Raw genomic sequence first — 16,330 nt, 5'->3', positions numbered from 1 at the left:
AAGGGCTTTAAATGTCCCTGAAGTCATCAAGTAATTAAATGAGCTACTAGACCACATAAAGGACATGATGGACAATTTAAAGCAGCAAACGTTAAATATTTTAGAGCAAAGCAAAGTTTACGTTAGGATTTTGTGTTTTTGATAGCAAATATGTGATAGTAAGTGGCCCTATGCGGAGGTGTGATGGGATTCATAATATACTGCAATGCTATTCAAACCAGAGCAATAGTAATTAACACATTTAGCAGGCACCAAAAGATCTCACTTAAAAAAAAATTAACAAATAAAAAACGAATTGCTAATAAACTGTTTTAAACTAGCGTGTCTTTTTTTTTTTTACTTTACAAGCACAATCATACTCTCACCGTCAACACAGGAAATAGTAACTTCACAGCGTGAGAACAGCAGCTGCTCGTCCTTTACTGAGACCGGCGAACATGGATCAGGTAAGCGGGGGAGACAAAGGCACGCTGAACGTAATTTACAGTGATTCTGAGAACACGGCATCAATATCTCTAACGCAAGCACATAATAACACATGTACTAACTTAAAAAGTCATGTTTTAGTTCATAGTGAGTGTTTGCACCTCTGTCAATAAATATAGTTGTAACTGGACCCCCCTACTATTCGCTGCGGAAAGTTTGCGTTACTGCGCAGGGGCCATGTTGATTCTAGTTGAAATCGTACGCAGCTGATGCTCACACAGAAATTATACGAAGTGGCGCACGTTTAGAAAGAAAAAAAGTAACAAAAAATGTCTGTTGCGGTTGGAAGTAAACCTGTAAGTACTGTTCGTCATTAAATAATGCTTCCTGATTATCAGTGCGTAAAGTAACATGCTAGTGTTAATACTATTTTAATGGTAAGCGTGTCCATTCATTGTGCACTTTGTCATGTATCATTCTGCACAGTACAGTACAGTTATGCTTAAGATACATGTCCAATGTTTTTACAAGATACATTCACTTGAGTAAACGATACCTATGCAGCCAATATGTGTGCGGATATATAAATTAATTCTAAAGTATTTTTGTTGTGTTCGTTTGTATTATTTGTTGCTGGTTATTTAGATTCTTCAAAGCTAGATCATACACAGACTGTACTTCTAGAAAAGAGCTTGCGGTAGATTAGGGGTATGGATTGTAATATTAATATGTTAATGTGTCAGATTAGAGGGGAGGTCTACCCTCCAAACTAGCATATAGAAATTATGTATATATATACCGACTATATATGGCTTGATGTTTACTTGAAAATGTTATATATAGTATAGTTGGACTTTATTTAGTTAATTTAGTAAAGCTACAGACATTACAGTTTTGTTTTTTGCAAATTGGTACTATGATGGACCGGATGAAGTCGCCTCACCCTTTCTCTTCTATTTTGGAAGCAGGCGGCATGCCGCGTATACAGACAGCACTAGAAGGATACTGTTTGTGCATGCTTTAGTGGCAAGGAAAATGTGGATGTGCGTGGGTGGATTTATAGATATATAATTTATATAACAAGTTTAGATTTTACTGGAAATGTAAATAAGCTACCGCAAGTTTAATTACACAGATCAATTATACATTTTAATCAGTTTAATGATGGGATTGGTTTCAAAAGTCAGTTTTACTGAGAATGCATTATTGTAATCGATACATGTTTGAAAAACACATTTTGTTTTTGCAACCGGTTTGTTTGGTCATCTGCATAATCAAGCAACATCCCAAACCTTTTTATTTTTTTCTGGAGGTGTATTTGTGCATGTCTTGTTATAATGTACGATGTATTATACTTGATTGCGCAAACACTGGAATTAAAATGTCAAAGTGGTGTGCTAATTGCTTCACAAAAGAGTGCCTCACTTCTGTGAGAGAGCGGCGTGTTTGGATAAGTTGTGGTGTCAGCTTTGATCGATTATGTTAAGTAAATAAAGCAGCAGGTCACAGGCAACTGACCAAGATGTGCTCGCTAGACGGTGTGAGCGCGTGGGGCTTTTCTCCGATCAGCACTACGTAATCGATCAACTGTCGGTACATGTTTTAGGCTTTGGCAACATCATTTACTTTCTTGTATTTAGACGTCATATGCGTTCTGCAGAGATGAACGAATGCATTGCAGGTTTTGGTAAAATGGCCTAATAGCTCTTGGTCACCTCGTCTCGGAGATGATGATACCTGTGTACTGTATACAGTGCTGTAGCGTTACTTCTATTACAAGGGTCATCACGTTACAACTGTTAAATAGTTACCAGGAATCTCTGAAACCGCATTCATTTCAAGGGAGCACTGTTAAGTAGACATGTTTTTGTCTAATGCGTTTATCATTGAATTACTGAAACTATTGGAAAGCAATATAGGTTTCAGTATTATTTATTTATTTATTTATTTATTTATTTATTTATTTCTTAGCAAACGCTCTTATCCAGGGTGACTTACAATTGTTACAAGGTGTCACATTATTTTTTACATACATTTACCCATTTATACAGTTGGGTTTTTACTGGAGCAAGCTAGGTAAAGTACCTTGCTCAAGGGTACAGCAGCAGTGTCCCCCACCTGGGGTTGAACCCACAACCCTCTGGTCAAGAGTCCAGAGCCCTAACCACTACTCCACTACTTTTGTGTCTGGGAGTAACTTACCCTCTGACACAGAGAGTAAAATGTATTTTCACGGGGTAAAATAGTGTACAATCTTTAATGCTAATGGGGTGGCATTAAAAAAGAGCCTTCCATTTTAACTGCAATGTTACTTTGAACTACTGTACAACCACGCATGTGTTCTTATAGAGCTTTATAAGGGTCAAAATTAAATCTTCAATTAAATTAATTTATAAATTATTAAATTTGTCAATTCATAAATCAATTCTTAAATTAATTTGTCAATTCATAAATTACCTTTGAAGTCAATTTATTTAATACTTAATCATACATTATTATTATTATTAGTATTTGTTTATTTAGCAGACGCCTTTATCCAAGGCGACTTACAGAGACTAGGGTGTGTGAACTATACATCAGCTGCAGAGGCACTTACAATTACGTCTCACCCAAAAGACGGAGCACAAGGAGGTTTAGTGACTTGCTCTGGGTCACGCAATGAGTCATTGGCTGAGGTGGGATTTGAACCGGGGACCTCCTGGTTACAAGCCTGTTTCTTTAACCACTGGACCACACAGCCTCCTATATAAAGCTTTTTGCTGACTGATCTTTCAATTTCATTTGGTAAATGATCTTTCAATTTCATTTGGCAAACAAAGACTTCTTTAAAGGTTGTCAATCACATGAGGGGGCAGGTTTTGCCCCATGAAGTGACCAATCAAGCATACGAGGGCGTGTTAAATCGACCGTGCTGTAATTGTGAAGCAAGACTCGTTGTGGCCATGATTGGCCAATAGGGGGAGTTTCATTCCGACTAATCTTTTCTAGGTTTTTCTGTTCTAGGATCTTTTCTGGTTTTCATGACAGTTTTGTTTTTCAGTGTTTATTTTCCAAATAATTAAAATAAGCCCCTGTGTGGTGTGTGGGTGTGGGGGGGAGGCGGTAGCATTCTTGATTCCCATTGGATTTATCCTCCTGGTGCTATGACGATCCAATGATTTCACGCCTGCTCGCATTCTTTTTTCAACAAATGTGCTTGTTATGTGGATGTGTGCTCTGTCTCTGCTCAACCAATATTTATTATGTACCGTATTTATTTAGCAGACGCTCTTATCCAGCACGGTTTACAGTTGTTACAAAGTACTGTACAATACACTACCCTCCCCCAGTGAAAAGGAGCTCTTTATACATATGCATACATGCCAACAGTCCCTAAATGGTCGAGACAGTACCGATGTGAAAGTCCCGATACTTACACAATAGAAGAAAAAAAAATCATTTATTCTGCACAGCAGAGTTAGAGAAAACCAGACCCGTAAAGTAACTCGACAGTACCGTACAGTTTTATTGTTGGATAAACTGAAGCAAACTTTGCAAAAAGACAACCCCTCTATAAGTAATTAAATAGGTTCAATGATGTTATATGAAAGTAAGAGAAACAAAAATGATACTGTGGCATACCAAAGACCAGGCCTGGTTAATTGTTGAGCTGCTGTTTTCTGTAGGGTTTTTCTGAATGGCCTTTCTGCAGTGTTGAAATAGTTAGGAAATGCTGTGGAATAATATGAACATATTAAAGTAGGAAATCATATTCTATTCAGGGCTCATTCACAACCACTAAACAATGGAATTGTATTTATTTTATTTATTTATTTATTTCTTAGCAGACGCCCTTATCCAGGGCAACTTACAATCGCAAGCAAATACAAATACATTCAAGTGTTACAATATAAGTCATACAATAAGAACAAGAAATACAAATTGTAAAGACCATTTTCCCTGAAATTATTATTCTGTTTCTTAACATAAGATTCTTTGACCAGGCCCTGTTTCTAGAGCTGGAGTTTTCTTTGTCTGCTTGGAGTCTAACTACCTTGATTGCAGATGAAGTTTTTGTGGTCACTCCAGTCTGGAGTCTGTATGCTCAGCCTGTGGTTAACACCTCAAAGCACAGTGCAGTGGAGCTTTGTCACCACATCGGCTTTCTTAAGCTGTAAAAGGTTCTGAGGAGACACCATACCACTGATTTAAATATTTTGCATTAACTCAATAAATATGTTAAGCTTCATGTGTGGATAGTGCCTTCATCAATATAGCTTATAGTATTATAAATAAGATCTACGACAATAAAACCTTTTTTTTTTTTTAAAAAAAGGGTCATTTCATGGTATTTTTGTTGTGTGGGATCGCAAAAAATGTAAAACATACCTAAGGCATTGCAATGGCTGGTCCTGCCTTCCAGCTACAAATAATCAATGTGATGTGTTCTGAATGTATGTAGCACAGTGTGAGCAAACCAGCTCCCTGCACCACTCCAGCAAAGTTATAATTAACGACTGATCGCTTGCATCCAAGAAGGGTGTCTACAGGAGAAAGTTTCGTGTGATGCAGAGGTAAAAAATGCTTGCATGACAACACTATAACCCAGCAAAAGTACAGCAGTTCAACACATGATACATGACGTTGTTCTAGCTCTTCCTTTGTTCGTCTATATAGTGGTGATTATGCATACCTACTTGTTCATGTTAAAATGATAAAGTACAGTAGTTGATCTGTACTTTAGACGTGACTGTACTTTAGCCGAGTGCAAAGAGCCAGAGCTATTAAAACTGCAACAGTACACCATAGTGGTGTTTGTATCCACTTGTAGAACTGGGTTGTGAGATTAAGGGACAGACTGGTGGAGTGGCTATCACAGAGCCCGTAAGTGGGGTAACTGGCAATGAAATCCAGAATCATTTGTCGTCTTGCCCTTTTGCTGAAACTTCCACGTTTTCCAGGTTGCTGCACTGTGTGAAGCCCCCCTGCCTGCCAGTTTATCGTTTTGAGTTGTTGAATGCAACACTGGACTAAGGAAGGATATAGTAATAAAAGATAAGAAATTACCAGGAAACGTTGCTCTCTGGCTGCAGCACTGTGTACTGCTTCAGTAATTATAAGCGTATACCCCTCTTTTAAAATGTCTGTTTCCTCCTGAAAACCGACACTACAAATAGATTTTGTAAGACACCAGAGTAGATTGTTTTTTTGTTATCTCTGTTATAAGTAAAACCTGTTTCGTCCGGCAGTCAATAAGTTCTTTAGAATTATGCGAGAATTTAGTTTTTCTCAGTAATATAGTCTATAGCTATACCACTGTCTGGGAACTTAGACAAGGTTTGTTTCTAAAGTGTCTTTTTGAGCATGTTTCAATTGGAACTGGGCGTTCTTCACTTTAAAAAAAATTTAGTGCTGGCTTGCATTTTCCATCCCTTTTTTTTCTTTTCTCCTGCTGCCTCAGCTTAGCGTGAGGAGAGTGAGAAGTGGAATGTAACTGGAAGTTTAAACGGTGTCCCAGCTGTAACAGCACAGCCAGCCCCCAGGACCTCTGGCAGGGCAGTGTCTGTCAGCGAGAGAGGAAGTCACATCGACCACACCAAGGGCACCTCCCTCTTCATGTGTGCTTGCAGCACTGGAATAGGATTCCAGCACGAAACAAGGGCAAGCATTAAACTGAAACAACGCTGTCACAGTCTGCAACAAAAACATATGTCTGCAAAATGAACTAAATAAATAAATAATGAAAATGCAATGATCTTTGCAGCATATGACATACGGTACAGATAGAACTTTGTAGTTCATTTCATTGTAGGCTAGAAAATGACATTCATTACTAAAAAAAAAATGTTGATACTGTACTTTTTATAATATATCACTTCAATAATACTTGTCCCAAAACGCAGTGTGATTTAATCTTTCTAATTCATGACGATTGACAAACAATATTAGATCTCTCTCACTTCTGTCCCTGAATTTATATATGTGTGTATATATATATATATATATATATATATATACACACACACACACACAGTGTTACCCTGTTATAACGCAATCTGTAATAATACAGAATTGGTTATAACATGGTAAGGTCATGGCTCCCATTTCCCCCATAATGCAATTTGACTTGGGTGAACGTTCCAGATATACAGTATGAAGCATTTTTGGGGCTGGGGGGCTACTGGGGGAATCTTTAACTCGTACAGAAGGAATCCTATCTAAATATCACTGAATGGCTACACAATTCAGTACAGATTTCTCATAGGCTTAGTCATTTGCACAGGAGATCCATAAACAAGTAATTGTTCAAATGAAATCGTCATTCATTTCAACAGCGGTAATTTAAAACAAAAAAAGAATTGTCAGTTTGTTCAGCTTTGTCATTTATTATTTATTCTTTTTGAGGTTGCTACCTTTTCCTATTTAAAGAGTGAATTTGATGTAGTTGGTATCCAGTTTCAAATCGCTTCAACGTGATAAGGGTCGAGACCTATTTAGTGCATGAGATCACAAAATCTTGTTTTTTCTATAGACTAGAGAATAGCTTGCGTGCAAACACTTAATTTTTTAACACTCAAATCTGTTTAATTTGAAAACCACTTGTGATAGGGGGGATTCTGCACTTGCAACAGCTGAATGTTTATTTCAGGACTTTATGAAAACAACCAAAACAGTGTGAAGCCTCGGAACAGGTGTTCCACCTGCACTGCTCCTCAACATAGCATCTGTTCAACACAAGATAGCACGGAAGGCATGTTCACTTACACCTTCTGCAAAGTCAATTGGCCTTTTATTTACTCCATATCTCCTTGTATACTTGTATTATTTTTACTATCATCAGTGAAATATTGGAGGCAGGTGCATGGCAATGCTAGACCAATGTGATGCTTCTAGACGATCTATCTTTGTGCCAAGTCTGGTCACAGATTGGATTGTAGCCTGCAGATGGAACCATCCACGACCCCAGGTTGGGAGCAAGAGCAGGTTTAGTTTTACACTCACACTTGTTTTAAAGGTGCTGGTGGAAGTCACAGACGAAAGAAACCTCACTGCCCATACACTATGCAACTGATACTGCAATAGGGGCAGCAGTGTGGAGTAGTGGTTAGGGCTCTGGACTTTTGACCGGAGGGTCGTGGGTTCAATCCCAGGTGGGGGGACACTGCTGCTGTACCCTTGAGCACTTTGCCTAGATTGCTCCAGTAAAAACCCGACTGTATAAATGGGTAATTGTATGTAAAAATAATGTGATATCTTGTAACAATTGTAAGTCGCCCTGGATAATGGTGTCTGCTAAGAAATAAATAATAATATCATTTTCAGATTTGTCAATCTACACTTTGTTTTCAGAGACCTGTGCAGCTTGCTAGTTTTAATTCGATCTGTTCAGTATTAAAATGCTGCTGTTCTGTAGTTCATACCGTGTTGCTTTCATCTTGATCTAAGTCATGTTCTGTTTTTCCCCTCACCTCTTCTGGTCCTAATCCAAGATGCCTTTAGTTTTTCCACTTGCCTGTTTCAGCTGACAGTGTGGACGGCACGCTGGCTCACAGAAACACTTCAGTAGAAGAGCTGGTGACTGTACCTGAAAGGGTTTTAATGCTCCCTCTAGATAAAGGGTTAAAGAGCAGGCACTTTTGCATCATTTATTCTAGGAGATGGGCTGTTTTCTTCTGACTGTCTTCAGTAGAGAACCTAGGATACAATGTGTGGTGGCAGAACTGCAATACTAAAGTTTCAGTTGTTTTGTGAAAGTAGGAATGACTAACCTTCTTTTGATTAATCTTTTTACTGGTGCGTTTGCTGGGATGGTTGAATTTGTTTTCACCGCAAGGAAAGTTGAAGCCGCAGTGTCACTCGGCCCTTTTCAAATGTTCATTTCTTCTGTTGACCTTGAAGTTAGGAAGTTATTTTATTTGGTATGTGCAGATATTCCAAATCTAACAGATCATACATATATAGTATACACTTCCCAAACATAAATGTACTTTATATAGTTGTATTAAAGTATAACTAACTTAAGTAAGAAAATGTATTTAAAACTTTGATTATCGCTCTTATTTATCATGCATATATTTTTTGTGGGAAAGCCACGTTAAAAACTGCAATGGTTTAATTTATTGACAGTTTCTGCATATTTTCCTTGGAATTCAAACTAAATGTCCCACAGAATTTGGAGCGTTTTCTCATGGGTTTCTTCTGGCTCGCAGTGTTGTGTGTGTGTGTGTGTGTGTGTGTGTGTGTTAGTACTGAGTTTGTGCCAAAGACATACAGGTTGAGTAATTGGTGTTTGCGTAGTATTTTGGCCAGTGGAATTTGTAACATGTGAAGACTATTTGTTTACCCAACTCCTGGGTCCTGGCATTCCTTCACGCTTGTTTGTCACATTGCTGTCCTTAAGAAATCGAGTTTACAAGGCAGTGGAATGCACACGAGAACAGTTAGGAACAAGAGAAGGCCATTCGGCTCACCATAGCTCACACAGTCTCTAGTGACGATTGATCCCCAAGCCTTGTAGAGTTGCCTTTTTAAAGGATCCTAATGACACAGCAGCCACAACATGGCTTGGTAACCGATTCTATACACCCACCAACCTCTGTAAAATGTATCTGCACTCAATTTCCAGCTGTGTCCTCTAGACCTGGTCTCTTGTGCTGTACCTCAAAAAGTGACGAGGGTAACACTCACCTCTACCCATTCTTTGTTGCTGGCTAAATAGATTGAGTTCCCTTAACTTGTCTACATAACTCCTGTCTTTTAACCCAGGCAGGTTTGTTCAGTTTCTGTCCAGAGCCACAGACTTCTTTTTGTAATGTGGGGACCAGAATTGAATGCAGTAGAGAAGGCTAGGAAAGTCCCTTTTTAAAAGTGCGGTGGATGTTTTTTTTTTTTTTGTTTTTTTTTGAGGTGCAGTGTTTTTGGTATTTTCCCCATGGTCAGTTTTAGTTTGTTTTATCCATGTCGATTTTATATAGTGGGAATAAAGTGCTCTGCCTTCCGAGTTATGAGTTTATTCTTGGACTAGAAAGACTAAAGTTTCAAAGGTTCCTGTAATAATGTGCAGTCTTAAGGCCATACACATAATTTACCTTACTTAATATCCAGTATGCATAGTTAGAAACTCCCACTAACCCAGCATCCAGTCCTGCGTTTCAGAAATACTCTTAAGTAAATTGTTTTAAATGATTAGGTGACAGGAGTCGGAACACCTTTTAAATATTGTTTCCCCTTCTCACTGCATTAACAGCTCAAATTATACCTTATTCCTGCCACCTGATTGTTTCAGTAATAGGGCTCGGAGGAGGGTTAGATCAGGCATGGCCCCAATTAATTGTTTTATTTATGTCCGTGATTCCTGGATAATTACTCCCTAAAACTACTAAGTCTCCATGAAGAATTAGGCTCCAGTATATTGTGTCACTAAATAAGCTGTTGCTTGCGATCATTACAGTAAATTGTGATATTCACAAATGTGACAGATTAAAAAAAAGGGAAAATGTCTGTTCTGTTAAGTGTTATCCAGTAACAAAAAATGACTTGTTTTTTTATTCTGTGGTTTTTCTAACATTTTTTGAATGATTAATTTGCTGTAGTAGAAATCTGTAAGATTGAATTATATGCACCCTAGTAGTAAGAGCACTCCTCCTACAGCAGCCTTTGTGTTTTTCCTTGCTGGTGGTTTCCCTGTATTGCCAGCTTTATTGCAGCAATGGTCCACTGTGGTTCAGTCTTCTTTCACGCTGCAGTGCAGTTTACTTGACCGCTCAGGAATGCTCTTCTGCGGTGTCCCTGAGAGAGAATGTGGTGATGATTCTTCTTTTTATTATTTATAAATTATAATAAAAACTTTTTCGATTGTTCTGTGAAGTAGCTTAGTGTTTACATTTTAAAACCAATTGATACCCAAGAATTGTTGTACAGTTGTTTTACTACAAGCTTGCATCATTTATTGATTCAAGGTATTTATCTTACATAATTTATTGATTCAGTTATATATATATATTGATTTCAGAGGACCAAAATGAAACCCGGCATCCAAAATTACCAAGTGAAACTCTGAATTTATTTTTTTGGAGTCTGTCAAAGAATTCTATTGTATGGTACTGTGGGTTTAAGAAGGGGTGTGTGTGTCTTAAGAAGATCCTGATCACTCTAATTCCGTACAGATGTGGGGGATGGAAGGGGGGACATTTTACAAACTTACTATCTTACCATAAATTGAATCTGACTTTATTTTAAACTGGTACTGTATTAAAATCAACTTTGAATGTTCATATGTTTTTTTTTTTTTTTTTAAATTGTGCTCTTTTTTTTTTTTGTTAAACATGTTTCATTAGACATTTATGATTTGAATGTTCAATATCTGTAGCTTTACTTTTACATTCTCTGTATTTGCGAGGTATACAAATTCCTTATGTGAAATATAAGTTGCTTGGGAATTACTTTGAAAATGTTTCTTTCTTTAAGGATTAGTTGACGCTACATGAACGGAATTCAAGTATGTCAGTGCTCTGTGTTCCATGAGACCGTGGTGCTTGGGCTTCAACTGGAGTGCTGTTTGAAACAGATCCAAGTAAAGCATACCAGTGCAATTCGGGCTTCATGGCAGATTGTCTGCGGAATTGCGGATTACACGAAGCAGTGATGGGCAGCTGTCAGGCATAATGCTATCTCAAACTATTTTATTTATTTTTTTATTAATTTTGTTTCAGCAATGTTAGCGCCTCAGTACTGCCAGCAAGAGGGAGTGATTTTATCCTGAAATTATGTGGGTCAGTTTTTGCCAGTAATGCTCATCTTTCCATAGATAATGGTGCATGAGTGAGTACTAACCCCAGTAGGGTTGTTGGGACATTGTCCCTTATAATTATAGCTCTCTCTCTCTCTCTCTCTCTCTCTCTCTCTCTCTCTCTCTCTCTCTCTCTCTCTCTCTCTCTCTCTCTCTCTCTCTCTCTCTCTCTCTCTCTCTCTCTCTCTCTCTCTCTCTCTCTCTCTCTCTCTCTCTCTCTCTCTCTCTCTCTCTCTCTCTCTCTCTCTCTCTCTCTCTCTCTCTCTCTCTCTCTCTCTCTCTCTCTCTCTCTCTCTCTCTCTCTCTCTCTCTCTCTCTCTCTCTCTATATATATATATTATATATATATATATATATATATATATATATATATATATATATATAAAAAAGAACATGACCCTATTTTGCAAAATTACCAGAATCGGCTGCCTAGTTTGTAAAACTAGGAAAAACCTCTGCCTGTTTTACAAATGTATCAAATGAGACGTACTGTAACATACACATGACTGTGTAGTATCCAAACCCTTGAGCAGCAGATGCAGCACTACGTGAGGGCTTTACTTTATTGTAAGGACGCATTCGCCTATCACTTGAAATTTCAATCCGGGAATGGGAAGCTATTGTCTGTTGTGAATCCTGTGGCATGGACTCATCCAGTCATGTCTGTATTACATGTGTGCTTGTACACTACAGCCCTTTCCCCTCTGTGGCAGGGCTCTCTCCTATATAATGTATGGAGCTTCAGTGCACAAGTTTCTTTCCTTTTTTTTTATTACAAGTTTGAAAACTTCAAATACAAATGAGGAGAATCTATTCCAACACATTCTTGAAAATGAACTAACTTTGACCATAGGCTCTTTGAAGAGCATTGAGATGCAGTGAGAGGAATTGCAGTCAGATTTCCTCTTTCCCAGGGAGTTATTATAACCCTGTCTTTGAGAGGAGTGACCCCCTGCTGTGTGGAGCCCATCTCTGGGAACGCAGCAGCGACGAACTGCTTGTTCTATTTAGTACTAGGTCAGAGATGCGTAGAGAGTGCACAGAAGGCTACATTTGTAAACACACCAAGGAATTCATATTATTATAAATGGAACATTCACTTTGAGAGAGGGGCTCCAGGAAGGTAGATTGGGGGTGGTTTATCTTCCACTTGTAATTTTATGATGATTTAAGTGTCTGATTGTACATCTCCTGTATTTTTTTAGTCTCAGAGTGAAGATCTGCGGAACTTGACTTTATCTGGTCATGTTGGCTTCGACAGTCTTCCAGATCAACTGGTCAACAAATCCACAACGCAGGGTTTCTGTTTCAACATCCTTTGTGTGGGTAAGTACTGCCGCAGCTGTGAACTTTCTAAATGTCAAGAATCAACGGATTTCACCCTTTTATCTCTTTACAACCTGTAGTTACTGTTCTGACAAGTGTGATGTACTGCATGAAATGCAGTTAACAGTATTAAAGTAAAGCCTCAACGGTTCTTTGCTTTTGTGCATCAACTGTCCTTTGTGACAGCTAAGGGGTGACTCATACTGGTGTTGCAGTGGGGGCGGAGGTGGGGTGAGAAAATGTACTTTTATTATTATTAGTAATTATCAGCATTCTTGTCAAAGCTCCATTGCCTATTTTGGACAAAATCCAATTGATTTCCCCAGGGCATTAACAGGAATCGCTCGATGATGTAATACATTGAATTATTTTTGGATGCATTTATTTAAATATCTGACAGTCTATGCCAAACCGAACACCCTTTTACTGTGTGTGTGTGTGTGTGTGTGTGTGTGTGTGTTTGGGGGGTGGTGTCGGGGGCTTCTATCCTAATAAATATCCCCGTACATCCTGGAGAATCTTCACTCTTTATAAATAGCAGGATTTCACAGTGTTGCATAACAGCAGTGTGTCATCAGGGCTGTGTGAGTGGGCAGGTTTATTTGAGGTTTATTCTCTGTGGTTTTTAAATGCAGGCTTATTAGTGGGTTGTAAAGATATTCTAAGGGATTGGCGGCTGGTGACGTCACTGTCTGCATGGGGGGGGAAGTGTTTTATAGAAAAAGGGTGATTTTAATCCAGAGCAAGTGTAGTACAGGGCAGGACCAAGCCTTCTGTTAAAAGGGTGCCATGGTACTATTCCACAACCCTGTGTTTAAGATCTGCTCATGTCAAACACGAGGAGAATACTGTTGTCTCGTAGAGATGGAACAAACACTTTCTGTGTTTTAAAAATTAAATTTTATAGAACAAAAAGATTTGTACCCGCCACGGATCAGGCCCTGTCTGGTAATGCAACAGCAGATACTGAAATATATCAATGTGTTGATTTTTTGTGGGCAACATTCATCATTTTATTATTTTTATTCAGATGTTTATCAAGAGGAACTGGAAACCCTGCATCATCATCTAATTCATTTCTAAGTTCAAAAACTATTCAGACATAAGAACTTCAACACAGTTAAACTATCCAGTTTCCATGCAGAGGAAAAATTAACCTTCCAAATAAGCTTTTTTCCCCACAAATTGTTGCCTTTAGTCCACAAGAATTTTCCAAGATACAGCTTTGAATGCCATAGCAGCCAGCTGGGTCCAGAGATCACAAATTCCAGCTCTTAAGATGTCGGGTACAAAGTTTAGAAGTGATTGGTGGTAAAATTGCCTTTTAATTGTGGTCTTGCTAGTAAATTGTACAAACGGAAGCAGTAAGAACAGGCCACTGAAGAGAATAATGTCTGTCTAGTGCAGTGAAGTGGACTTGACAGAGACTGCCAAGTAATGTCTGAGGCAGCTTAGTAACCTGTACATTTCCTAAATAACCCTGAATCAAAGTGAATCCTGCCCCAGGCAGACGAGGAGATAACTAGAAACCAATGTTCTCATACAAAATGAAACGCTGACAGCCCCTTAGCTCAGCCCCTTTCTCCTGTGAAGTATCTTTATCTAGGCAGACATATAGCATGTAATTGAAGGGTGGGGAGTAGGAGTAGGTATCTAATAGTTGTACTCTGGGTAAACGTGGGAGCATGCATGCGCAATCGCCGTCTCCCGTGCGTTTTTTTTTTTTTCTCATCCGCACAGCAGATCTGTATCTCTTTTAATATCTGAAATCAGATGACGCCTATGTGTTACATGGTGATGGAGCTGGAGCTGGTGGTAGTAGTTGAATCATGTGGCTCTGCAAAGTAAATCACTTGTCAAAACCGAGTTACACAAGACCACACGTTTAGTAATAATTTACCCGCTAGAAAGAACAATGGCACTGTATACTATCTGGCACAGTGCTAGCATGCACCAAGAGAGCCACCCAGTTGAATCTCTTATCAACTGAATAGTGTCCTGAACATCCTATTGGGTTGTGGGTCCCACTGAAGCAGAACTGTGCTCAATAGTGTAGTGGCTAAGTTGAGATCATCCGACTCATTTCACTTGTGACCTGAACTGGATTTGATCCCAGGTCTGCTGTGCCATACCTAGCCCCCTAGTTAGATGTTGCATCACTTTTAAATTCTCGCATATCGGCTCTCCTATGTGTGTTTTTTTTTTTTTTTGTTTATTGTTTGTTTTTTTAGCCTGCAGTGTAGTGGTGCTGCGGAGCCTGCAGTGTTTCAGGATAGTGGATAAGTACAGTCTTGTAGCCGATAAAGCCCAGACCAAGTAACTGTTGTTTTATGGGTAATTGCTACCACATTTCCTGTAATTCCACTTCAAGACCTGAGCCACTGTCTTGATTTGAACACAATGTTTCTGTTACATAATGATTATATCTGCACTGGATATGGCTATGATGAGCCATATTCCTAGATTACTTCATATGGTAATCAATCCTATGCTAATTTTGTTTAGAATCAGTCTGTGAGCTGTAAATTAGACAGGTAGTGAAGCTAAGTTTTTATAGTACATTCTTTTTTCTGGTATTCTATTACTCTGCTCATTACCTGACAAATGGGGCTACAGTTTGCATGGCCTTTAGTTTTAACTGCTAGTCATAAGACCGTGATTAATGGGGAGGATTGTTCCTGGAGCAAATCACATGGCTTTTGCTGGCACAGTGTGCAGCATCTTAAAATTCATCTGGAACCTATTAATTAGCATCGGGAATCTGCCATTCTGAAGGGAAGAATTTGTTTGTTTCTTCATGAAAGCAGCTCTGTTCTCTACAAGCAGATAATAATACACATGCATCACTAATATATCATGGTTCTATTGTTAAATCACCTTCTTTTTATATTTGTCTCCTAACTGGCTGCCATTTGCTGCTCACATACGCACACTAATATAGTAGAATATGGATTTGTGTGATTTTTAAATATTTCATGTTTGTGTTACCATAGAAAAGCACTGTTTAACATTTATAATACCGACCAAGCTGATGGTCTGTATGTTGCCTTCTGCACTCAAGTAGTGTCTTCTTTCCTGTTTGTCCAAAGGATCTCAAGCTTTTCTTGGTATTAACCTTGTATACCTTCCTTACTGCATGACCAGGGGAGACCGGTATTGGCAAATCCACCTTGATGGACACGCTGTTCAACACCAAGTTTGAAGGTGATCCCGCTTCCCACAACGAGCCTGGGGTCCGGCTAAAAGCACAGAGTTACGAACTCCAGGAAAGCAACGTACGTCTAAAATTGACAACCGTCGACACGGTGGGATTTGGAGACCAGATTAACAAAGAAGATAGGTAAAAATATAGATGTTTTTATATAGTCATTTAGATGGGGTGTGGATTTTGTATCGCCATGTCTGATAAGATTTAAGAACATCCATTTTGTGACCTGTGTTTAGTAATGAATGGACGACTCTTGGAAGATTGTTCTTTGCTATTGGGTTGTGACTGTCTTGAAATGCTTGATCAAGGGATTTTCTCAGTTAGTCCATGACTGACTGCTCTGAGGGTCTATTATCGGGGCATTACAGGACATGCTGCTCCTGTTCCTGATATGCTTTGTAACTAGTGCTCCTTTTCTAAATCTGTGTTCTGCCACAAGGAATACAAATCAAATGCAGGTCTGCTGGCTGGCAGTGAGGACCTGGAAATGTAATTTCCATGCCTGCAGAGTTCACAGTGCCTATGAACTTAGCAGGTGGTTGGAAAATGCCTGGCCCTGGTCCTGTTCCCTCATACAGCACCCCAGCCATGTGATGCCTGGA

The 16,330-nt window shown here is 38.9% G+C and overlaps 1 protein-coding gene across 8 annotated transcripts in view; it reads left to right on the top strand.

Moving 5' to 3' along the window:
- The first annotated feature begins 348 nt into the window (after positions 1–348).
- LOC117409066 (septin-11) overlaps positions 349–16,330 on the top strand; it is a 34,649-nt gene continuing 18,667 nt past the window's right edge. For 2 of the 8 annotated variants that reach the window (XM_058990811.1, XM_058990793.1), the window contains exons 1-3: positions 611–782; positions 12,400–12,520; positions 15,665–15,860. In XM_058990811.1, coding sequence (XP_058846794.1) covers positions 756–782; positions 12,400–12,520; positions 15,665–15,860 — 344 coding nt within the window. In that variant the 5' untranslated portion in view covers positions 611–755. Of the gene's footprint in view, positions 447–610; positions 783–12,399; positions 12,521–15,664; positions 15,861–16,330 lie in introns of those variants that run through there. The other 6 variants (XM_058990804.1, XM_058990797.1, XM_058990823.1 and 3 more) reach the window with 4 other exon arrangements.

Source organism: Acipenser ruthenus, chromosome 2 (genome assembly GCF_902713425.1).
Source record: "Acipenser ruthenus chromosome 2, fAciRut3.2 maternal haplotype, whole genome shotgun sequence".
In the NCBI taxonomy this organism is placed as follows: Eukaryota; Metazoa; Chordata; class Actinopteri; order Acipenseriformes; family Acipenseridae; genus Acipenser; species Acipenser ruthenus.
The sequence above is the reverse complement of the archived record's forward strand: the minus strand, read 5'-3'. Positions and strand labels throughout refer to the sequence as shown.